The 24,341-nt window shown below is 46.4% G+C and overlaps 1 protein-coding gene and 1 non-coding gene across 4 annotated transcripts; both read left to right on the top strand.

Annotated features, from left to right (window-relative positions):
- Positions 1 to 4,138: 4,138 nt before the first annotated feature.
- On the top strand, positions 4,139 to 15,140 carry CHCHD5 (coiled-coil-helix-coiled-coil-helix domain containing 5). Of its 3 annotated transcripts, XR_007462379.1 has the most exons (5): positions 4,139 to 4,380; positions 5,452 to 5,592; positions 5,693 to 5,858; positions 13,795 to 13,953; positions 14,315 to 15,140. XR_007462379.1 is itself a non-coding variant. In XM_049652148.1 (4 exons), coding segments are annotated over exons 1-4 (312 nt in total). In that variant the 5' UTR covers positions 4,145 to 4,378; the 3' UTR covers positions 14,318 to 15,125. The 3 variants fall into 3 exon arrangements, 2 of the variants coding, with proteins under 2 accessions (XP_049508105.1, XP_049508104.1); XM_049652148.1 differs by lacking the exon at positions 13,795 to 13,953 and having other exon boundaries at positions 4,145 to 4,380; positions 14,315 to 15,125; XM_049652147.1 differs by lacking the exons at positions 4,139 to 4,380; positions 13,795 to 13,953; positions 14,315 to 15,140 and adding an exon at positions 8,725 to 8,894 and having other exon boundaries at positions 5,441 to 5,592.
- TRNAK-CUU (transfer RNA lysine (anticodon CUU)) lies at positions 12,718 to 12,790 on the top strand. Its single transcript has one exon. It is a non-coding gene; the product is annotated as a tRNA-Lys (tRNA).
- Positions 15,141 to 24,341: the final 9,201 nt, after the last annotated feature.

Here is a 24,341-nt window from a genome sequence, read left to right as displayed (position 1 = left end):
CATCATCACCTAGGTTGTTAAGCTAGTGCTTGTCAGTTTCTCTAGGACAGAGCCATGACTTTCACCTCTTCCCAAACCCTCCCTCACCCAACACCCTTAATACAGGCCTGTGTGGAGCACAGCAGGACCCAACAAGTGGACCCTCTTCCAAGCCTCACTGGCCACTGCATAGAAGTGACAAATGGCTGGAATCCAGAAGCAAGAGGCAGGGATGGGATTCATTGCAGTTCCCAGGAATCCTAAGGCTTTGGGCTCTGGAAGAAAAAAACTGGGAGACATGGGATCCAGGAGACACTGGTGAAGTGAAAGTTAAGCTTCAAGGAAAGCATTCCTTTTTCTCCCCGTCTTTTTTTTGTTTTTGTTTTTTTTTAAACTAAGGAGCTTAAGTGGCACCTGGGTGGCTCAGCCGGTTAAGCGTCTGACTCTTGATTTCAGCGCAGGTCACGGTCTCAGTTTTCATCAGGGTCTGCGCTGACAGTGAGGAGCCTGCCTGGGACTCTTTCTTTCTCTCTCTGCCCCTCCCCTGCTCTCTCTCTCAAAATAAATAAATAGACCTTAAAAAAAAACTCTGAAATTATTTTTAAAAATATGGAGAAAAGAGGCCAGGAGACACCCCCCCCACCCCGATTCAGAGTATATGGTTTCCTCTAACAATTACCTGTGCCACTATTTCCAGAGGAGGAGTGGTCCTGAAGCTCTACGTCACTAGCCACCTGACTAGTGAGAAAAGATGTAATGTGGCTGGAAGAACGTGACTGCTCACTGCCGTCCTCAGCCTGGAGATTTCACATGTATTGGGCTTGTCAGGATCTGCCTCCCACCCATCATGTCCTATAAACTTAAGATCAAGAGGGAGAGCTTCTAGAAAAGGCAAAATAGAAAAGCCCAGAAGATGAAGGTGGCAGTAAAGCCACCTGAGGGGACAGAAGGAGCTCTCAGAAGTCCAGGAGACCCTCTCCTAATTACAGTGCTCTTCTCATAACTCCATTAGGAAATCACTGACATACTCAGGCACCATCCCTTCCTGCCACGTGGGCCCCTCGGGGGATCAAGAGTCAGGACTCACTTTGTTGCCAGCTCACAGATCATCTGGTCAAAGTTGTTTCCGTGCTGCCATTAGTGGTGGCTCTTACTCTGGCCAGGGATCAAAGCACTGAACAACTCCTTCCAAGTCAGTCACATTCAACAAGTGCACGCTCCCATCCACCACCCGGTACCCACCCATCACACTCCCTGCCTCTCATCAAATCTGACATGCCCTATCTGGAGGACTATATCCTCAGTGACATACACAGAAAGACAAACACCACATGATCTCACTTACACGTGGAACTTGAAACAGCTGAACTCATGGAAACAGAATCGTAACTGCCAGGCCTGGGGTGTGGGGGAAATGGGGAGATGTTGGTCAAAGGGTATAAACTCAGTTGTAAGATGAGTCAAGTTCTGGAGACCTCACCTGAAATCTGCTAAGAGATCAGATCGCAAATGTCCTCATCACACTTAAGAAATGGTAACTACAGGAGCTGATGGATATGTTAATCAGCTTGACTGCAGTAATCATTTCACAATGCCTACGTATATCAAAACATCACACCATATAACCCCCTTTTTTTTTAGTTTAGTTTTTTTTGAAAGAGAGCAAGCAAGCAGGGAAGGGGCAAAGAGAGAGGGAGAGAGAGAATCCTAAGCAGGCTCTATACTGTCAGTGTAAAGCGCAATGCAGGGCTTGAACTCACGAACTGTGAGATCATGACCTGAGCTGAGATCAAGAGTCAGACACTTAACCGACTGAGCCACCCAGGCGCCCCATTCCTTTTTTAACAGTATAAATTTTTGTCTATTTTAGTCGCTGCTGTTTCCCCAACAGCTAAAACAGTTCCTGGCACATAAAGCAGCACTTAATAAGTATCATTCGAGTCAATGACTGGGTCTCATCTTATCCTCACGCAATCCTGTGAGCATATGGTTTCATTCATTCCACCACTACTCTGCCAGACCCCATGCTATGGGTGGGTGGGTGGGAGGAAATCCAGTGGTGACCATAAGATAGATACAAGGCCCCTTCCCTTGTAAAGTTCCAGGGTCTTAAAGCAGGCAGAAAATAAGAAAACAATTACAATACTAACAAATTCTGATAAGGCTAGAAAGGGAAAGTACAAAGTGCTCCAAACCATCGGCTCTGCAGATGTCACTTCGGTTTCTGCTCACAAGGGCATCCTGAAGCAGCTGTTCTGGAGGAAACTGAAACCCAGAGAGCAGAAAGATTCTGTCCAAGATCTCTGATTCAAACCCAGGTCTGCTTCACGCCAAACCCCATCGTCACTTAGGTCTGCCTGACATTTGATCCCTAGAGAGAAATTTAGTTACACTCTTGTGCTACAGGCCAAAATCAGCCTAGAAGCTTGGGGGCATAGGTGTCACACTCCCCAGAATGGATCTCTTGCTGGGGTCTTCATCTTCTCTACTTGTGAACCCAGATCTTTGAACCCCTTCCCTTGAGGAAGCACATTACCCAGACTTCGAGATTAGACTCGAGAAGTGGCAAGGGACAGGTTAAGATTTCACTTAAATGTGAAACATGAGGATTCAGTCCACATTTGAAGCCAAAATATTCTGCTATTTATGGGGTTTCCTCCCCTTCTCTCCTACCAGAAATACACTTGGAAGTTTTTGCAAGTAAGAAGGAGGGCTTTGGGTGAAAAGCTTTCCTCCCGTGCCCATGGCTCCAAACCTGTCCCTGTCATCTGAGGCAGGTTCAGATGGCCAGTGGCACAATCTTATACCAAGGGCCAACCAAGAGCAGCAAAACCGTAATAGCCTCCTCCAACAGCTCTCACTTATCCAGAACTCCTGAGGGTCCAGGCTGTGCCTTAAACTGTTCACATGCACTATGCTCTATGTAAAAGATGTCAATATCATCATCCCTACTTTACAGATGAGCAAGTACACAATACTCCAAGTAATTGTCACTTGCTCACAAGTAGCTCTTGCTCCTCAAACACCAAGATGAAGTGCATTTTATGTTCATTTTGGCCAGAGTCTGGGAAGACCCCTACATATTAGACTGCTGGGCTGATGCTTAGTCTCTGCCCAAGGGATACTTGCGCCCAACCTCACAGGTGGGGAAACATACCATCAGGCCTCACACTGGAGGACAGGACAGGAGGTGGAAACAATACCCTGCCAGGAGAAATCAGAAAGAATTGCGCATTAAAAAAAAAAAAAATTAAAAAAGAAAGAAGGGTTTCCTGGGTGGCTCTGTCGGTTAAGCGACCGACTTCAGCTCAGGTCATGATCTCACGGTTCGTGTGTTTGAGCCCCGCATCGGGCTCTGTGCTGACAGCTCAGAGCCTGGAACCTGCTTTGGATTCTGTGTGTGTGTGTGTCTCTCTCTGCCCCTCCCCTGTTCACACTCTCTCTCTCTCAAAAATAAACATTAAAAAATAAAAAAAATTAAAAAAAAAGAATTACGCATGCCCATAATCACATGGAGACATTATTAAAATCAAGTCCGGGGGCGCCTGGGTGGCTCAGTCGGTTAAGCCTCCGGACTTCGGCTCAGGTCATGATCTCGAGGTCCGTGAGTTCGAGCCCCGCATCGGGCTCTGTGCTGACAGCTCAGAGCCTGGAGCCTGTTTCGGATTCTGTGTCTCCCTCTCTCTGACCCTCCCCCGTTCATGCTCTGTCTCTATCTCAAAAAATAAACGTTAGAAAAAAAAATTAAAAAATAAAATCAAGTCCGGCCTGGCTCCTGGGCTTATACCTAGAAGGAGGGGGTCTGGTTGGGTAACCCAGGTACAGCCGGTGGGACGTCCAGGCCGGCTGGTCCCACTCTTGCGACCCCTCTTCCCGCCGCTCCGTGCGCGCGCACGAACCAGCACCCCGAGGGGACAGGGAGCGCTTGCGCAAAACAGATGGTGGCATCGCGGCGCTATGCAACAGACTCCCAGCGCCCAGCAGCCCGCAGCCACCGTGCCTAACCTAGCCACCAACGGGGCCACGCTGATAGACTGCAGTAACCACTAGCCACCAAATCCCAGTGGGTAACTAAGAACTCGCGCAGTAGCGGCCGCGCCTTACTTCCGGTGCATTGCGGCACCGCCCCCGCAACCCGGAAGTAGAAAGAGGTACAACAACCGAGTCAGACTGGGAGCCCGAGGTGGCTGCGCAGGCGCTGCCAATACAGGCGGGACCGGAAGGAGACACAGGGCGCCGCCATGACAGGTTGGTCCTAAAGGGAACGAGGCAACTTGCCGGTTCTGTAACCGGAAAAAACGAGGCAGGGACAGCTGACCTGGGCGCCGCCATGACAGCCTGCACCGGAAAAGGCGGGGCTCTTCTCCCTGACTGATTTCCCTCCGGCACCGGCCTCGAGATGTGAGTAGTGGGAGCGCCTACCTCCGATCTGCCGCTTCGCCCTTTCCCTTCCCCAGTGACCTAAACCTAGGCCCGCACTCCGGGAAGAAGGATTGGCCTCTTTGTTCCTCGGAGAACCTACCCTTAGGGCCCAGCGCCGTCTATTACAAGCTCCATCTCCGCGTGGAAGAGAGAGGGAGGTCCCGCCCTCTGAACGTTTAGGCTCCGCCCCTGTTTCTCGTAGTAACTGAGGACTTTCAGGCCCATCCCTAACACCCAGTCCCTGCCCCCAGGATCTAAGCTCTGGTCGCTCACCCTGCAGACTTCAGGATTGTCTCAGGACTTTTACGGTTTTTATACCCGTTCTTAGAGCTGCGGGCTCGTCCCCCTAGATCACCTGACCATACCTTTTTGAACCTGCAGATCTGTGCAGTACCCCAGACCTGCCTTGTAGTGCCCGCAGACTTTTTCTTAGACCTCTGATTCCGCTCTGGATTTCTAGATCTTGTTCCCAAGAGCTTACTTCTAGGACCCTCCAGAGCTGTCCCAGAGCCCCATCCTCATCCAGGACTTCCACATCTCTAGAACTCTGAGACCCACCCCAGGATCCCCAAACCTACCCCAGGGCCTCAAGTCTCACCTCCAGTAACCCTGTCCTCAGGCCTAATCTTGAAGACTCTCTGGTCAAGAGACGCTTCCCCAGGACCCAAGATCTCACCACGTGGGCTTACAAACCTCTTTTTAGGAACTCCCAAATCCTTTAGGGTTCCCAGGTTTTTTTCCCCTAGAATTCAGTATAGTTAGGGCTCTGTTGAGGGATGCCTGGACTCCCAAGACCCTTCTTGCACGATCCCAAGGCTTGCCTTTGAATAATTAGGTCTTTTTTGGAAAAGATCTCCACTATCTTCCCAGAAGCCCTCCAACCTGTTCCACATTCCCCAGGGCTCATGCCTTTCCTCTCCCTCCACTTCCCTGACCCTATCCCAGGATCCTTCAGACTCCCTAGTGTTCCTGCTTCCACCTCCAACCCAGACCAGAACTCCCTTTCTTGTCTGTTGCCTGGAATTATCCTCAGCCCATTATGTTCCACAGGCAGGCGGCCCTGGAGGTCACTGCTCGCTACTGTGGCCGGGAGCTGGAGCAATATGGCCAGTGTGTGGCGGCCAAGCCTGAGTCATGGCAGCGGGACTGCCACCACCTTAAGATGAGTATCGCTCAATGCACATCCTCCCAGTGAGTGTGGGCAAGAATGAGACAATGTGTGGCGGGAGGCAGGGGGTGAGGTGGGCAGTGGAATGGAAGTCTGAATGCCTGAAATGCCCTACCTCCACAGCCCAATCATCCGGCAGATCCGCCAGGCCTGTGCTGAGCCTTTTGAGGCCTTTGAGGAGTGTCTTCGACAGAATGAGGCAGCAGTGGGCAACTGTGCAGAGCACGTGCGCCGCTTCCTGCAGTGTGCTGACCAGGTGCAGCCACCACGCTCACCCTCGAATGTGGAGGTGAGGCAGGGGCTTATCAGTTCTAGTTGGTCTGACTAAAGACCTGGGAGTTATCCCCAGCCCCACCCTACCCCCCACACAGACCTGCGCTGTGTGCATCCAGAATCCAGAACAGGATCATTTCTTGCCCCTTCCCATAGCCCCTGCTTTAGTCCAGCCACTTTCCTGACCTGTTCACCTCCAGGATCCCTGCTCCAGCCTTTTCCTTGGTCCCCCTGAATCTCGTCTTACTTGCCTCCATACAGTGGCCAGAGAGAGCATAGAGGAACTAAAAATGAATCACATTACATGTTTGCTTAGAGCTCTTCAATAGCTTCCCATTCACATTGAGAACAAAATCCCAGGTCCTTGCTGGGTTCTCTGTGTTCTTCCTCAGGCTTCCTTACCTGCTCTCTGTTCCCTTCCTCACTGCCCCTCAGCTGTACTGGGATGGGGGTGAGGGGGGTAAGTCTTACTCTCTTTAATGAATATAGTACATAAACAGATATGCAGTATAACTACGGTATTAAAATTTTGTGGGTGACTGCAGTTTTTTTAAAAAATGTCTATAAAGACCTCATGGGGAGCAGTAATAAAAACAAAGTTGAGGGGTGCCTGGGTGGCTTAGTTGGTTACGCATCCAGCTTCAGCTCAGGTCATGATCATGCGGTTTGTGAGTTTGAGCCCTGCATCGGGCTCTGTGGTGACAGCTTGGAGCCTGGAGCCTGCTTCAGATTCTGTATCTCCCTCTCTCTCTGCCCCTTCCCTGTTCTCTCTCTCTCTCTCTCTCTCTCTCTCTCTCTCTCTCTCAAAAATAAATGTTTAAAAAAACAAAGTTGAGAAACACTACTTTAGATGTTCACTGTCTCCCCCCACTGGATGGACTGTGAGCTCCTAAGACAAAAGTCACATTTTGTACCACCTCCCTCTTAACACCCTCTCATTTGGGCCTCCATGGCTCTGTATTATCCCTTTTAATCTATTCTCTCTGATAGTTCCAGAGCAGTCCCAGAGGAAATCTGACCATGTTCTGCTTCCCTTAAAAAACTTTTCCATGACTCTTCATTTCCACCAGGCCAGATCTCACTTCTGGAACAGCTTATAGGTCCCTGCATGGTGTGGACTCTGGCCCCACCACTCCCTACTTTCCATCTCAAGCCCTGCGTTCCAGCCCCAGTGAACATGAGTTATTCGAGTGCATGCATGTCTGTCCTGCTGGCAGGCTGTTACCCAACTGTTTCCTTCTGCCTGGACTGCCCTTCTAGGCCACCTGGCTACTTGCTATTCCAACTTAGATATCACCTCCCTCTGGAAATCTCCCATGCTGGCCTATCCCCATCCCCAGGCACCCATGGTCTCTGAGCTCCCTCCATCATGGCTTATATCTTACTACCTTGTCACTGCTTAATTTCTATTGCCTGTTGCAGAGAAGTTCTTGGCTAAACATTGAGATACCTTTCTGACAGGCCCTGTAGTCCTTGTTTTGTTTTGTTTTATTTCATTTTGATAAGGCAGCAATAAATGAAAAGTTCAGGCCCTAACAGCTGACACTAGCACGACTTTTGTTTTTTTTTTTTTAATGAATATAATTTATTGTCAAATTGGCTTCCATACAACACCCAGTGCTCATCCCAACAATTGCCCTCCTCATTGCCCATCACCTACTTTCCCTCTCCCCCACACTCCCACCCTTCTTCAGTTGTTCTCTGTATTTAAGAGTCTCTTGTGGTTTGCCTCCCTCCCTCTGTGTCTGTAACTATTTTTTTGTCCCCTTCCCCCATGGTCTTCTGTTCAGTTTCTCAAGATCCACATATGAGTGAAAACATACGATATCTGTCCTTCTCTGACTGACTTATTTCACTCAGCATAATACCTTCCAGTTCCATCCATGTTGCTGCCAATGGCAGGATTTCATTATTTCTCATTGCCAAGTAGTATTCCATTGTATATATAAACCACATCTTCTTTATCAGGACTTTTAATTCTTAGAGAATATTTAGTAATTTCATACCGTTCACATTAGTTTCTTAGTCTATATGTTGGTCATACGTTAGCATTGTTGTTGTTGTTGTTGTTGTTTTTCCGAGTTGTTTGGGCATGTGAACAGTAAAGACCTCACCTTCCCATCTTAGGGCTAGTTGTTCCCTCCCTACATAAGCAGCCAGCCTCTCCCTGGTCTTCCCTGTGGCCATCCTGCCCCGTCCCCCAAGTCTACTCTCCCCTGGCGGCCAGAGGAACTTGTAAAAATGGCAATTAGGTCACATCTCTCCCCTTTACAGCCTTGTCATAGCTCGTCAGTGCACTCAGAATAATTACCACCACACCTGCTCCTCCTCCCCATCTTCCTCCTTCTGGGTAATGGCATCCCAGGTGCAGCTTTCCCCACCTGATTGCGGGCAGCGAGATGCCAGTCTCTGTTCTCTGCTCTGCAAAGTGGCAAACATGTAGCCAGTCTCATCTCAGAAAACATGATATAAGGACGTCTTATGTTCATGTAGCTGACAGAAGTGCTACCTCTACCTCCCCCTCCACACACCGTGATTTACTTTTCTTCGTAGAACTTACCCAGTTGACATATTTTTAGTTGTTTGTTTGTTGTCTGTCTCTTCCTCGAGTTAGAGATTTGTGCCTGCTTCATTCAGTGCCCTGTAACAACGTTACGGAGGAGGTGCTCAGTAAATATAGTAAATGGAGCCTTCCCTGCTCCCAGTGACAATTCACTGTGTCTCACGCGTTCACATGGCAGATGGCATGGTCATCACTTAATACTTTCCCCCTCCAGACTGTGGACTTGGCAAGGGCAGCCTCTGCTGCAATCTCCCCGGTGGTGGTCCCAGGGCAGGGCACATAGTAGGTGCTAGTAGATGTTGATGTGTTTTTTCTATAGGCACAGCCGCTTCCTGCCTCCTGAGGACTCTTTGAGCCGTAGGAAAACTAGACGTGAGTGGCCACTTGATGCCCCCACCCCTGAAGAGTGGCCAGGTGAAGTCATGAGGACCCTGGATGTGGGTCTTGCTTCTCTGGACAGCAGGACTTACAATAAATAAAGACTCTATATACCGGGCTTTGATTCCTGCCTTCAGCACCTGAGGGGCCCCTGGAGAGCTGGCTGGGCAGAAACCCTGCTCCTCTGTTCGCCAGCTTCACTTACTGTGCCAAAGAAGGACGTGTTCACCAGGGTTAAGCTGACTCCTCTTCCCTTGTTAACTCTGCCAACGGCCACTTCCTGTCTCCTGCACAGACATGGGAAAAGGCTCTCTCTCCCTTCCACTTTAGCATTTACCAAGTCTTTATTGAGTGTTTACCTGAGGCTTGGAGGGCAATAAATATCACACTTCTTTTCCTTCTGAGTTTTGAGCCAGTTGTGTGATAGACATGCACACTAGGCGATGGGGCTAAAAATACTGGCTTTCTTATTGAAAACGGCTGCATTGTGGAATGTGGCTTAGAGTCTGCTGCCCTGGACTTCTGCCTTCGTTTGTGTTCTTCCAGAGTCCAACCTTGAGAACCGGAGAGCAGATAGTATATTTGGAATGTGTGATTCCAGAAGCATTTGGAAGGGAATGGGGAGGTGAGACAGGAAGGCAGCCAATAAAAGGTGCATTATCAGGCCAGTCACCACCGTGGTCAGTGGGCTCAATCCAAGGGGCAAGGAAGTTGGGCTATAGATCATCAACTCCCCATCTGTCACTGGGGCTGTTGCCATGGGTGTTGACCATCTAGCACCTCTGCCTGCCCCATGTGTTGTCATGTGCCCTGCCATCAAAAGAGCCCTGAGCGGAGAGTAGTGGAGAATCAAGTAAGCATTCAGGGCCCAGAAGAATGCTGAGTGGATGTGGGCAGGGACCAGCAATGGCTGCTGCAGCTCCTGAGCATTTCTCCTCAGGAGTCCGTGTTCTGTGGGCCCAGCTATTTGATTACACGCTCCCCACCAGGGGCATGTCCTAAAGGACAGAAGGCAGACAGACACATATGTAGGAGAAAGAACCCCAGGTGCCCAGTTGGTGTGCCCAGGACCTGCAGCCAGATTCATTCAGACATGTCGCTTCCCCCTGTGGGTGACTCCAGACTCCCGGAAATTAGAAGTGACTGACCAGTGATGACTGGACTGACTATTTGAAGCCTAAGTCTTGTGCTCTGGCTTGGAAAAACGAGCTAGAGTGTCTCCTCAGGATTTGATCGTTAAGACAAAGAAAGTTGTCACTTGGCTTGGGAGCTGAGGTAGAAGTCCTGCCATCGGGGTTGCAAGAGCTAACAGATGCCAGGAAGCCCAAAGCAGGAAAAACCCAGGTAGAGGGAGGACTGTGATTAGCTTCTGTGGTCCCTAAAAGGGCTGCTTGGGTCCTGCTGGCTTTCTGTTCGCAGCTCCAGTTTTCTTGGGCTGTGGATTGAGTCCTCAGATTCTTTGTATTCAGCCAACCCCACTTTGCCTGGGTAAGCTTGAGTGGGGTTCTGCTCCATGTAGCTAAAGGAACTGTGATAAGAACAGACAAAACAGGTCGAGACTATGTAGAACCTCTCAAAGTGGCCTCTCTCCCAATAGGCTAGACCAGCTTCCTTATCTGGTGGTATCAACGGTCCAAGAGAGCAAAAATGGAACCGTCAAAGTCCGTTTTTACCACTTTCTGTTGGTCAATGCAAGTCACAAGGTCAACCCAGGTTAAAGGGGTAGGAGACTCCACCTCTTGATGGCATTTGGCTGCAAGGAATTTTGCCCACATTTAAACTACCATAGGAACTTTAATAGTTTCTATTCCTGTGGTGAATTGCGTTTAGGAATTTTTCACATGATCTAAAATTTCAAACTGCCATAAAGTTGTTCATAATAACCTCATATAATCTTTTTAATGTCTATAGAATCTGCAGTGAAAGCTGCTTTCTCATTTCTGACATTGGTTATTTGTACCCTCTTTGTTTTCTACTTATTCAGTCTTGATTAGTTTACCAATTTTAATCTACACAGAATTTACTTTTGGCTTTGTCGATGTTCTTTGTGTTGTGTATTTGTTTTTAATTATCTTCTTTATAATTACCTTTTTTATCTTTCTGAGAGGGAGAGTACGTGTGTGCGCACGAACACACGCATGCACACACACACACACACACACACACACACACAGCAAATGAGGGAGGGGTAGAGAGAGAGAGAATCCCAAGCAGGCTCTGCACTTTCAGCACTGAGCCCAATGTGGGGCTCATGAATGGTGACATTATGACCTGAGCTGAAATCAGGAGTCAGTCACTTATCTGACTGAGCCATCCAGGCATCCCTGTTTTCTACCTTTTTAAAATGGAAGCTTAGCTCACTGAATTTTAGCCTTTTTTTTCTTTAATGTTTATTTTTGAGAGAGAGTACAAGCGGGGGAGGGACAGAGAGAGAAAGACACAGAATCTGAAGCAGGCTCCAGGCTCTGAGCTGTCAGCACAGAGCCCAATGCGGGGCTCGAAATCACGAGCGGTGAGATCATGACCTAAGCCGAAGTTAGATGCTTAACCAACTGAGCCACCCAGGCACCTCATCTTTCTTCTCTTCTAATGTATGTATTTAAATTTCCCACAAAGCAAGCCTTTCTGTTTTGCATTTTTCATTGATCCCAGCTTATTTAGAAATTTAAAACTGTATTTCTAAATTCCTAAGCATATGGGGATTTTTCTAGTTATCTTGCCTAATTGCAATTGGGCTGGGAACACATTTTATATGGTTTCAATCTTTTGAAATATGTTGAGACTTTATGGCTTGGCATAGGGTCAGCTTTTGTTAATGTGCCATCTGTGCTTGGATCATAATCCTTGGTTCATGATGCACTATCTTAGGTTGGGTTCCCCCAGAAATAGACTTTGAGGCAAGGCATTGGGAGATGACCCCAGAAAGCCCTGGTAAGGCTGAGGGAAGTGAAACAGGAAGGGAAAGCAGTACATCAAGGCTGCCTTATCAAGCAGATTATCACTGGGCAACAGCTTAATTCTCTGGGGAACTCTGGGAAACAGTGGAGAACATACCTTCCCACTCAAGAGGTGGGGGGTATTTATACACTAACCCCCATCAGTCATTTAGTTCAGGGTCACTTAGGGGACTGGAGTTTCAAATTCCCTGCTGCTTCCTGTTTGTCAGATACAGAGGCAGAGTGGACTTCGGTGGAGAGAAAGCTCTCTAGCAAAGAGCAGCTGCCTCAGTGCAGTTCACTTCAGTGGTAGCCACCCTGTGGCCATTCATTACAATGGCCACCACCCATTGCCACAGCCGCCATTGCCCCAGCCTGTCACGGCTGCCTTAACAGCAGCCACCATCATCTCAACTTCCTTTGCTGCCTGTCGCTGCTGCTGCCACCCATCACTGCATCCTGTCACAACTGCCATTGGTGGAGGTATTGCAATAACAGGAATGCTTTCAAAATGCTTGACTCAGTTCACAAAGAATGACTACCTTCAACCAAGTAGGCCACCTAGAAGTGGTGGGCATGAAGGCTGAGGGAGTATTGAGAACAGTGTGGGGAGGGACAGGTGGCGGTGTATGGGGACGTGTGCAGATGCTGAAGTGGTTGAGTGAGCCGATGACCCTCAGGATTCTGAGGAGGCAGAAAATGGCAGTCAAGGGAGTGCAGAGGTGAGGAGGTAGGGTTTGTTAAGCAGAAAGCAGATGTCCAGCAATCTCCATTTCACCTTGGTGGTTGAACTGAGGATCTGTGCTTGCCTTCGAATATACTGACTTTGTTGATAAAGTCATCAGAATAAGAAATAAGTATTTCAGTCAGTACTTCCCTTCAGTGGGCAAGCAAGCACCTTATTTATGCTGTGAAAAGCTTTCAGTCAGAATATGCACAAATAGAACCAGATTCTCTAAGGAAGTTTATAACCCTGAAAGAAAGCAAGTTGGCAGGGCACCTGGCTGGCTCAGTTGGTAAAGCATGTGACTCTTGATCTCAAGGTCATGGGTTCAAACCCCATGTTGGGCATAGAGCTTTAAAAAAAAAAAAAGAAAAAAAGAAAGAAAAAAAAAAGCCAGCTGGCTTCTACCATAAAGTATGTTGCTTTTAAAAAGTCTGAGCCCACACCCTACAGCAATTAAATCAGAATGTCTTAGGGTGAGACCCAGACTTTGGTATTAAAAAATATATACCAAGGGGCACCTGGCTGGCTCAATCAGTAGAGCATGTGACTCTTGGTCTCTGGGTTATGGATTCAAGCCCCATGTTGGGCATGGAGCCTACTTTAAAAAAATGTATATACTGATTTGAAAATCTATTTCAGTGTGCAGGCAAGGATGAGAAGTGCTGTCCTACTGGAATTTCTCAATTTTGGTTGACTGTGTTTTATAATATTAACGTGCTTGGAATTAAGGTTTGAAAGCTGTTGAGCCTATCTGGAAGCCCCTGATGACACAGAGAGCTGATGAGTGTCACAGTAGTCTTTCTTTTTTAACCCAATAAATATTTGCCAGTGAGGTGGTGACGTGAAACAAGGTCAGACCCAAATAATTTGAATCCGTTCTTTCTTCTCTGATGGGCCAGACATTATGGGATGCATGGTATGTCAGGTCAGCCGGACAGAAGGAAAGAGTGTCACTTTGAAAAGTATTAAGAAGCGGCAAAAGCGTCAAGGATGTGGGGCACCTGGGTGGCTCAGTCGGTTGTGTGGCCGACTTCAGCTCAGGTCATGATCTCATGGCTTGTGAGTTTGAGCCCCGCATCGAGATTTGCGCTGACAGCTTGGAGCCTGGAGCCTGCCTCAGATTCTGTGTCCCTCTCTTGCTCTGCTCCTCCCCCACTCATACTCTCTCTCTCTCTCAAGAATAAAAAAAAAATAAAAAAAAATGCCAAGGACATGGACAAGATTGTGTAACAAAGGGATCTGCCCTCCTGAGGCTCCCAAGGGCAGATGCCTGGACGGTTGATGGAGCTGCTCTTGCTGCAGAGTGTGGGCAGATAGTCTAGTCCAAGGCAAATCTCATACTTTCCAGGAGAAGCCACTGAGAATAACACCAGGACTGTGGAGGAGCAGTGCACGGTGCTGGTGAGGAAAAGGGGGATATGCAGACCAGAAAATGAAGACCAGAACAACCCCAAGCATCTGTACCCAGCAGAGCACAAGTCCCATGGAACCAGGCCCAGGCAAACGTGTATGTTCTTAAGATACATAAATGAATGTTCATTTATTTTGAGAGAGAGAGAGTACACATGAGCATGAGTGGGGGAGGGAGAGAGAGAGAATCCCAAGCGGGCCCTGTGCTGACAGAGGGTTCAATATGAGTTGAGTTTGGGGCTCACTCCCATGAATCATGAGATATGACCTGAGCCAAAATCAAGACACTTAACTGACTAAGCCACCCAGGCACCCCTTTAAATGAAAGACTTAAAAAAGAGAATGTAAACCCAATAGTACTGATTAAAAAGCAAATTATCTACGTTGAAGAAAAAATAACGACATATTTTTTTCTTCTGACAATACGGTAAGTTTGCTTTTTCTCTTTCCCTTTACAGTAAGAATTCTCTAAACTGCCTGCAGTCTTGAGGACACCCTTCTTTTCTTCTATGTGGTGGTGAAACCGAAAATCCTAATTATTCCATGATCAGTGCTTTTGTCAAGAGGATACTGAGCTTGATGTCATCACATCGGACTGACACCAGGAATTAGTGTGATGTGGGCTTGCTGAGCTGCGCGTCAAAGCAAATTTTACATAATGAAGTAAAAGCGATCAAGTAAAAAAAATCTCATTAAATGCGTCTGTGAATTTTGAGGAAATGGAAATGACCAAAATGCACATTATGAACACCTCAATGTCACAGGTAAGTAAATTACATCTCTGTTTTAGCAATGTTGTACAGAAGATGTCCAGGATGTCTAACAAGTAAGGTCTTTTCATTTTCCTTGCTAAGAAACAGAGACTGAATGGGATGGGTTGCATGCCCGCCAAATATGCAAAGAAATAAGAAAAGTCTAGTTTGTCTTTGGATAAAGGATCAGCAATCTTCTACGTCTTCTGTGATTGCATTGCAGTAGTCATAGGAGTTAAGAAAGTTGATTGAAACTCCATTTTTCGAATCGAAGTACCTGAGAGCTAGGGGGCACGTTTGTTGTTGCTGCCACGCTGCAGTGGACTAACTATAGGAAGACTAACTATAGCATGAATAACTAACTACAGGAAGACCTGACAGAATCGGTTTTGCACCCTCGGGGGCCAACACATCTGGTTCCAGAATTTCCCCCTTTTGTTAGCCCACAGGACATTTGAGCTGCACTATCTGAATCTGGAAATGTGCAATATCTGAATCCTTAAGGGAAGGATACTGTATGATAATGCCTGCTTGTTTGTGTGGTGTGCCCACCCCAGTTCAGTGGCGGCTAGTTTCCACTGAGCATTGGTGTCTTTGGGGGAGACCGAAAAGCCCCCATTTTTGATAGATTTAGAAGTACTCGCCTGTCTTATCCTGAACTTGTGAGATTCAGTCTCCGTGGGTGCTTTCGTGTCTGCGCACCGTGTGCGAGCTCACATTCCTTTCTGCGCAGTTGCTTTCCTAACCCAGTTATACGCATCCTCCCATTTGTCATTCACCTGCCTCAATCACCGGATCTGTGTTTCAGTGACGTCTATGTCATGCTGGTGTTGTTACGTAATCATTCTCATTTTCATTGTCTGAACTCCTAGAAAACACAGTCACGCTACTCAAAGTGCTAAAAGTTAGACTAGTGTGGTCTCTCTAGAGAGCACAACAGTTAACCCACAGTCGAAGACAAACTGTTGGCGCAACCGGGGGGCTCCGTTGCTTGGGCGTCTGACTCTTGATTTCAGCTCAGGTCATGATCTCAAGGTTTGTGGGATTGGGCCTGGCGTCTGGCTCTGCATTGACAGTGCGAAGCCTTCTTGAGATTGATTCTTTCTCTCCCTCTCTCTCTCTCTGCCCCTCTCCACATGTGCACACGCTCTCTCTCTCTGAAAGATAAATACACATTAAAAAAAAAAAGACTATTAACACACAACTACAGTGCTTCTCAGCTGCACACATAAGTCCCATCATTCAGAGTGATGTGGCCATGCATGATTCGTTATTTTGAGTCACAAAATATAGACCGGGGTGGGGTGGGGGTGGGGACAGCAACAGCAACTATGGAAAGTAGTCAACTTCTGAAGTTCAGTCTCCACTCAGACTTTTCTCCCAAACTCCACACTTGCAATCAACTGCCTACCCAGTGTCTCTGTTTTGATATCTTGAAACTTCTCAGCCTTACCAAGTTCAGACCTGAGCCCCCGATGCTGCTCCTAGAACCACTCCACCTTCAGCCTTCCCTAATTCAGGTGGTTCCATTCTTCCAGCTCTTCAGGCCGGCTTGGAAGGCTCCTTGATTCCTGTTTTCTTAGCAGCCAGTGCGGTAGGAGATCCTGTTGGCCCCATCTTCAAACAGAGCCACACTTCCTGTTATCAAATCCAGCACCAGCCACTGTCACTCTCCCTGGGTTTCTGCAGCAGCTTCCTCCCTGCTCTCCCAATTTCTGCTCAGCTCCCACCCCTGGGCAGGTTCTTAGTATGATGACCAGAGGGATCCCTTTGAATATGTAAGTCAGAATAGGGGCGCCTGGGTGGCTCAGTCAGTTGACCTTCTGACTTCGGCTCAGGTCATTATCTCAAGGTTTGTGAGTCTGAGCCCCACGTCGGGTTCTGTACTTTCAGCACAGAACTTCAGATCCTCTGTCCCCCCTCTCTCTGCTCCCCCACGCACGCATGCACACTCTCTCTCTCAAAAATAAATAAACGTTAAAAAAATTGCTTTAAAATATGTAAGTCAGAATAGATGTCACTTCTCTAAAACTGCCAAGGCACATCATGTTACTCAGAGCAAAAGCCAAAGTCCTTACACTCACCTCTAAAACCTGTGTGATCTGGGCACCCTCCTCATCATTACTTCTGACCTCATTTCCTTCCAGGTTCCCGGCCACATGGAATTCTTCCTGCTCTTTGAACACTGCAGACTTGGCCCTGCCTCAGGGACTTTGCATAATTGTTTCACTGGAAAACTTCTCCCAGATAAACATGTGACTGTCACCTCTAGGTCTTTTCTCAGATGTCACCTTCTTTCCATCCGACTTAGCATAGACACCTACCTCTTACCCTGAACTTCTTCACCCCATCGCCTCTTTTCATATAAGGCACTTATTTATTGGGCTTACTGTTTATTGTCTGTCTCGTCCACCAGAATGGGGCAAGAATTTTTGTCTCATTTGTTCCCTGGCATATTGAATGCATTTAGAATAGTGTCTACTACATAGTAGGTGCTCAATAAGTGTTTTAGAATGAATGAAGAAGGTGGTCACCATCCTCTGTTTGGATTATATCCTGGGAAGTGTGGCTGTAGTTGTCGTGAGGTACAGGGTCCCCAGAATAGTGGTGAGTGGCGGGCTGAGGTCAGGGGCCTAGTGGTCACCTGCAGCTATGTCTCACCTCCTACCCTAAATGGTGCTAGCCAGGTTGATCAAGGTTGCAGCATTGTCTGGGGAAGAAGGTTCAGAGGAAATATAAGTATTAGAAGACAATCAGATCGCTCAAAGGTGGTCAGATAAGCGGAGTGATGGCAGAAGGTTGTGCTAGGTTGGGTGGTAGAGAATGCCCTTTGAGAAGATGACGTTTGTTTGTTTTTTAAATGTTTATTTTTGCGAGGGATGAGGAGGGGCAGAGGCAGAGGGCGGTGGGGGGAGGGGGGGGGTGCGGGGCACAGAGGCTCCAAAGCAGGCTCTCCACTGGCAGCAGAGAGCCCAATGCGGGGCTCGAACTCAGGAACCCTGAGATTAAGACCTGTGCTGAAGTTGGATGCGTAACTGACTGAGCCACTCAGGTGCCCCGAGAAGATGACATCTGAGCAAAGGACTTGGTGACAGGTCCTGGGTGTGTGGGTCAAATCCTAGTTAGGAGGGCGGGGAGGCAGCAATGGGATATGGTAAGTTTATTTCTCTGCTTGACAAGTAATGCTCTAGAGCTCAGAGTCCTCCATGTGACCTTCTGTACCCATTGAGCAGATGAAGGAAGAGAGCTTGAGGACCACGGGGAGAGTTTTTAGAGGCCAGCTCTAGCCGTGCTGCTGTATATCACTACTGCCATCAACCAGAACTCAGCCCTGCTTCAGCGCAAGGCATGCCGGGAAATGTGGCCTACCTGTGTGCTCCAGAGGAAAAGCGAGTGAGCACTCGGCCTCGTCTCTGCCACACTAGAGACCTTGCACAATTCGGGGCGGATACTCAGTGTGAAACACATGGAGCAAGGGGCATCCACTGGTGTGGATGGAGGAAATGTGTGGCCTAGAGCAGCCTTTCTGGAAGGGAATGTGGAACTGTCTTGCTCCATCTATCGGAATTTATGCGACAGAAACGTGCGTACAAACATGAATGTACAGGAAAGACCTTGCAGTATAGTTTTTAATAATGAATAGTTGGAAACATTGGACAAATAATGGTTTGTCTATAAAATGGGATACATATAATAACTTAGAAATGAAGATAGATCTCCTTATATTATCATTTGAACATATGTCTAGCGAAATGCAAATTATAATATCTCAGAATATTCACACACTAATTTTAAAAATAAGCAATATTTGCATGTGGCCCCAAATTCCAAAGGTACAAAAGGCTGTGCATTGCACAGTCTTTGCTCATGCTTTGGGTCACTGAGTTCCTGTCTTTGCAGGCACCTAGTGCTACCAGTTGCTTGTATCTCCTTGCAAAGCATCTTACACATACACCAGCAAACGCATTTATATGGGGGCACACTCCCCCATATATATGTCTGTGTATTTTTATTGCCCCCTTTTTTATACAAATGCTAACTTACTACACATGTTCTTCTGAACCTTCCTTTTATCACTTAAAGATTTAACTTGGCAACCATTCCATATCACTACATAAATAATTCTCTCGTTCTTTTTATGGCTTCATCATATTTCCATATATGGATATACAAAAGGAATTACTTTTAAAAATAAGTATTTTTACATAGAACTGTATAAAAGGTATCCTCAAACTTCATAGCTCTTGCAGAAGTCAAATGACGTCCATGTGGTTATACTTTTTCCGTCTTCATCCCTGCAGCTCTGGACGGCTGACCCCTGACAAGGACTCTCTCCTTGATCAAATTTTAATCAGGTTCCTCTGGGCCTCTCTTTGACTAAATCTCAGCTTTGACCGCCCCATCCTGTGTCTGGCCTTCCCAGCCCAGTCTCAGCAAAGAATTCTACGAAGTCGGTTTAGTGAGAATCTCCTCACCTTTGACATCTACTCAAATTCCTCACGCCCTACCTTTGATTCTTGGTAAAGGCAAGAATCGTTGATGTCCCCTCTTAGTAATTTTCCATCCACCGACACTCTGTTGGCTGTACATCCCCACTTGGCCTTGGATTCAGAGTTGAGCCAGATCTTGCTCCCCGGTTGCCATATCCCTATTGCAATAGCCCGAATAAAGTCTTCCTTACTGTTTTAACAAGCGTCAGATGATCTTTTCTTTAACTGCCCTACTACTTTCTTGAACCCCTTCTTCCTTTGTCTTTTTTCACACACACTCTGCAGGTCTCCTCCTCCTTCTCTGGCTGTTCCTCCTCCTTCTCCCACCCAGCCATCATGTGGTGGTATTTTTCAAGGCCTAAACCCCATCTCTTCTATTCTCTACTCTCTGCAGTGATCTCATTCATTATAGAGCATATTAAATCACTGGCTCGTAGATAGTTATCACTAGCCCAGGCCCCTGCCGTGGGCTTTCACTTGACTGCATAGACTTTTCTTTAGATTTCTTTTTTTTTTTTTTCCTCTTAGATTTCTTGACGGGAACACTCAGCCCCAAGCTGTCTTCCCAAGCTTGTAATTTCCCTCGGCCGCCACGCTCTCTTTTGCTACAGCGTTGTGGACCCTGGGCCCGGGGTGCTTTTGCTCTCGATGGCTCAGTGTGCTCAGTTAATTGCCACTCATCATTCAGACCTGAGCTCAGTCAGTCCAGAGCCCCTCAGAGTCTTCCCTGTCCCTGCCCTCTTCACAGGCCCAGATTCCACTTCTGTGTGTTTTCATAGCAATACCTAAACCTCTCATTCGTGACCTCCCTTGAAAAAGGAAACATCGGGGCACCTGGGTGGCTCAGTCGGTTGAGTGTCCGACTTCAGCTCAGGTCACGATCTCGCGGTCCGTGAGTTCGAGCCCCACATCAGGCTCTGGGCTGATGGCTCAGAGCCTGGAGCCTGCTTCCGATTCTGTGTCTCCCTGTCTCTCTGCCTCTCCCCCATTCATGCTCTGTCTCTCTCTGTCTCAAAAATAAATAAATGTTAAAAAAAAATTAAAAAAAAAAAAGAAAAAGGAAACATCAGGCAGATCTGGGTTGAGAGGTACCATGTGAAGTGACTGTTTTGGACTCTTCAAAAACATCAGTATCATGAAAGAAAATACCCACGGAACAGTGCTTGATTAAAAGAGACTGAAGAGATATTACCCTTGTGCGGGCAGTCTCTCAAAGCCATTATTTGGACAGTTGGGGACATTTGAATAAGGACTGGATATTGGATAAAAGTATTGAAGAAATGTTAAGTGTCTTGGGTTTGATAATGATATTGAGTTAACATAGAAGAATGTCCTTCTTAGGAGATACATGTTGAAGTGTGTAGGGTTGAAGTCTCATAACTTACTGTCAAGCAGTTCAGGAAAAAAATGTGTGTTTATATATGCCTATACCTATATCTAAGTTTAGATATGTGCCTATACCTATCCTTCATATACATGTATATTTATACATAAGTACATGTATATATACATGTTACATATAAACAGGTATCTACAGCTATATCTGTCTAGAAAGAACAAATACGGAAAAAGGCTGAGAATTGATGAATCGAGGTGAAGGGTATGCTGTACTGTCCTTGCAGCATTTTGTAGGTTTGAAATTTTCCAAAATAAAACGTTGGGGGGAAATGAATGATCACATAAAGTACAAGAAGCGTTGGAGAAGAACTTCTTGATGACTGTTGTTCAGGCCATCATCATCCTCTTTTTTTTTTTTTTAATTTTTTTTCAGTTTATTTATTCATTTCGAGGGGGAGAAGGGCAGAGAGCGAGGGGGACAGGGAGAGGGAGAGAATCCTAAGCAGACTCGGCACTGTCAGTGTGGAGCCCAATGCGGGGCTCAAACTCACGAAACGTGAGATCATGACTTGAGCTGAAACCAAGAGTCAGACGCTTAACCGACTATGCCACCCAGTTGCCCCTTTGTTTTTAGCTACATCCTCTTTGTTTTTAGCTACAGTCCAGAAAAATTGCTTTTTCTAAAAAAAAAAAGAAAAAGAGAAAGAAAAAAAAATCTAAGACACAATATAAAGTACAATCCAACTGATAACACCTTAACTTAAATGGCTCAACATCATTTCAATCCAGTAGCCTTACAAACTCTGGATAACATCATTTTCTTAATCAAATATTCCAACTCTACTTGGCCAAGTACCACTCACACATTCGTCTTTCAAAAAGAAATTAAAAGGAAAAAGATTTGGTGGCATTATTGTTGCTGCCCAGTATCTTAAGCCTTGACTATATACAATTCCCCTTTTGTTCATTTTATTTTACTTATTTATTTATTTTTATTATTATGTTTATTTTGAGAGACACAGAGAGAGAGACAGAGGGAGAGAGTGAGTGGGGGAGGGGCAGAGAGAGAGGGAGACACAGAATTGGAAGCAGGCTCCAGGCTCTGAGCTGCCAGCACAGAGCCCGACGCGGACTCAAATCCATGAGTGTGGGATCATGACCTGAGTCGAAGTCGGACGCTCTACCGACTGAGCCACCCAGGCGCCCCTCGTTTTGCTCATTTTAAAGATGAAACAAGGACTCTGTTAATCTTGTGCTAGTCTTGTCTGGGGAGGGACAATGCTTCACCCTTGCTGTGATCCCTCACACGGTTCCCATTTTCTGCATATGCAACCATTTACTCAGATGCAGATCCTGTAGCTTACATCATGTCATGTTTATGAGCTCTGCACACTGGTTGCATCCTTCAGGCTTTTAATTCCTTGCAGTTCACCCCTACAGTTTCCTGAACCATTGCGTGTGAAGAAGAGAGTTGGTTTTCTTCTTTTTGTTGTGAAGGGATTACCCACTCCCCACCCCTTGACTGCCATAGCACTGAATGGAGAATTCAACCTTCTTTCCCAACAAGATAGGAAAGGGGGAAGGCATGATAATAGGAGGACAGAAATACCACGGTTTTTTTACCCACCAAATTAAAATTTTATATTTCCGCTTTTTCTGATCAGATGCCTGTCCTCTATTCAATTGCATGTATGTACCTGTGACAGATCTTAATTTAACTTTTAAGTGTTCCTTGAGAATTTGGGAATTTTATGACAGCATTTTATTAATGTCCTCTAAGTCCGAAATTTTCATTAGAGGATGTTGGTTTTTGTCTCTCATGAATTTATGGATTCACATCATGCACAGGAAAAAATTATGTGGATGTTCTTCCTCATGGGGAGATGCCTTTCCTGCCCCTGCTCCCCAGGCTGCCATGTGCATGGGGCTTTCCTAGGCATCAAGGCCACCTTGGTTTGGAGAAATGCCAGAGGTGGAAGCATCAGCTGGGCCATGCTTTCATTCTACTTGTCTACATTTGATTGAAGTCCAAGAAAATTTCAGTTCATGGAGAAGACATCTCATAATCTGTGTTCATGGAGAATAACACCAAGTGGAATCACCTTGAAACAGGCTTGTAATAGCTGCACAGAGCAACATGGCCTTCCCCCCACCCGCATTTTCACATAAAGGGGTCAGATTTCCAGAAGAGTAAGTCTGCCTATTGTTTTTAAACCACTTTAAACTCATTGTCTTGGTAATGTCCCCAGCCCTGAAGAGAGGCTGAAAGTCTACCTCAACTTGAGCAGATAGTGACCTGGTCTCATTAACTTCCTTTGGGAGAGCTGTTCTCTTACTTCCCATTTAAACCATAGATCCTGAGGCACTGGGTGACTCAGTCCATTAAGCGTCTGACATCAGCCCAGGTCATGATCTCACAGTTCGTGAGTTTGAGCCCTGCATCAGGCTCTGTGCTGACAGCTCAGAGCTGGAGCCTGCCTCGGATTATGTGTCTCCCTCTTTCTCTGCCCCTCTCCTGCTCATGCTCTGTCTCTCAGTCTCTCAAAAATAAATAAATGTTAAAAAAAAATTCTTTTTTAATACAAAATAAACCATAGGTCTTATCCAGCATTTTCTACCTACCAGATTTGGCAAGGGGAAAAAAAAAAGAGATTAATTGCTTAGATCACAAAGCAGAGTTAGGCAGCTACCAGCTGGCCCCCAACATTCGCAACCAAGGCAAGAGTGTAACGGAGGCCCTGCACCAATACATCCAATATTTACAAAGTCAAAGTGACAAGATGCTAAATGAAATATGTCTTATCCTCCTCCCATGATAAACACATATTTACATTAACAGAATCAAAAAACATGTATAGGGTGCCTGGGTGACTCAGTCACTTAAGCATCCGACTTCAGCTCAGGTCATGATCTCATGGTTCATGAGTTCAAGCCCTTCATGGGGCTCTCGCACAGAGCCAGCTTTGGATCCTCTGTCTTCCTCTATCTCTGCTCCTCCTCAGGTCACATGTAGGTGCATGCACTTCCTCTCTCTCTTTAAAATAAATAAACATTAAAAAAAAAACACCCCAATGTATAAAGCTGTGGCTATAGACGATAAAAGTTGACAGCATATCATAGGTGACTCCATTTAACATTTACTGCTCATGTCTGGGTGATTGATGATGGTTGGAGGAATAATAAAGACAAGTAGAATTCAGATTTATTAAATATTTTGTTAAATTATTTTTTGCCTTCATTTCAGCAAAATCCCTGACTTGTTAAAATCAGGATTTTTACTGAATTTGAGAAGAAGCAAGAAACTGGGTGCTAAGTGGGTGCTTTTCACTCTTGTGAAATACATTGTTACGCAAGAACCCATGGTAGTCACAGTATCATACATTTCTGGTGGGAATGTAAATTGGTGCCACTGCTTCAGAAAACAGCCTGGCACTTCCTCAGAAAATTAAACATGGAGTTACCATATGACCCAGCAATACCCCTCCTAAGTATATTCCACCCGAAAGAGTTTAAAACACATGTTCACACAAAAGTTTGTGCAAGAGTGTTCATAACAACATTATTCATAATAGCGCAACAGTGGGAAAAACCCAAGTATTTATCAACTGATGAATAGACAAACAGAACGAGCTATCTCTGTATGATGGAATATTATTCAGCCGTAAATAACAAGGGGTGAGGGGCGCCTGGGTGGCTCAGTCAGTTGGGCGTTCGACTTCGTCTCAGGTCATGATCTTGTGGTCCGTGAGTTCGAGCCCCGCGTCGCGCTCTGTGCTGACAGCTCAGAGCCTGGAGCCTGTTTCAGATTCTGTGTCTCCCTCTCTCTCTGACCCTCCCCTGTTCATGCTCTGTCTCTCCCTGTCTCAAAAATAAATAACCGTTAAAACAAAATTTAAATAACAAGG

The sequence above is a fragment of the Panthera uncia genome (genome assembly GCF_023721935.1).
Source record: "Panthera uncia isolate 11264 chromosome A3 unlocalized genomic scaffold, Puncia_PCG_1.0 HiC_scaffold_12, whole genome shotgun sequence".
Taxonomy (NCBI): Eukaryota; Metazoa; Chordata; class Mammalia; order Carnivora; family Felidae; genus Panthera; species Panthera uncia.
The sequence above is the reverse complement of the archived record's forward strand: the minus strand, read 5'-3'. Positions and strand labels throughout refer to the sequence as shown.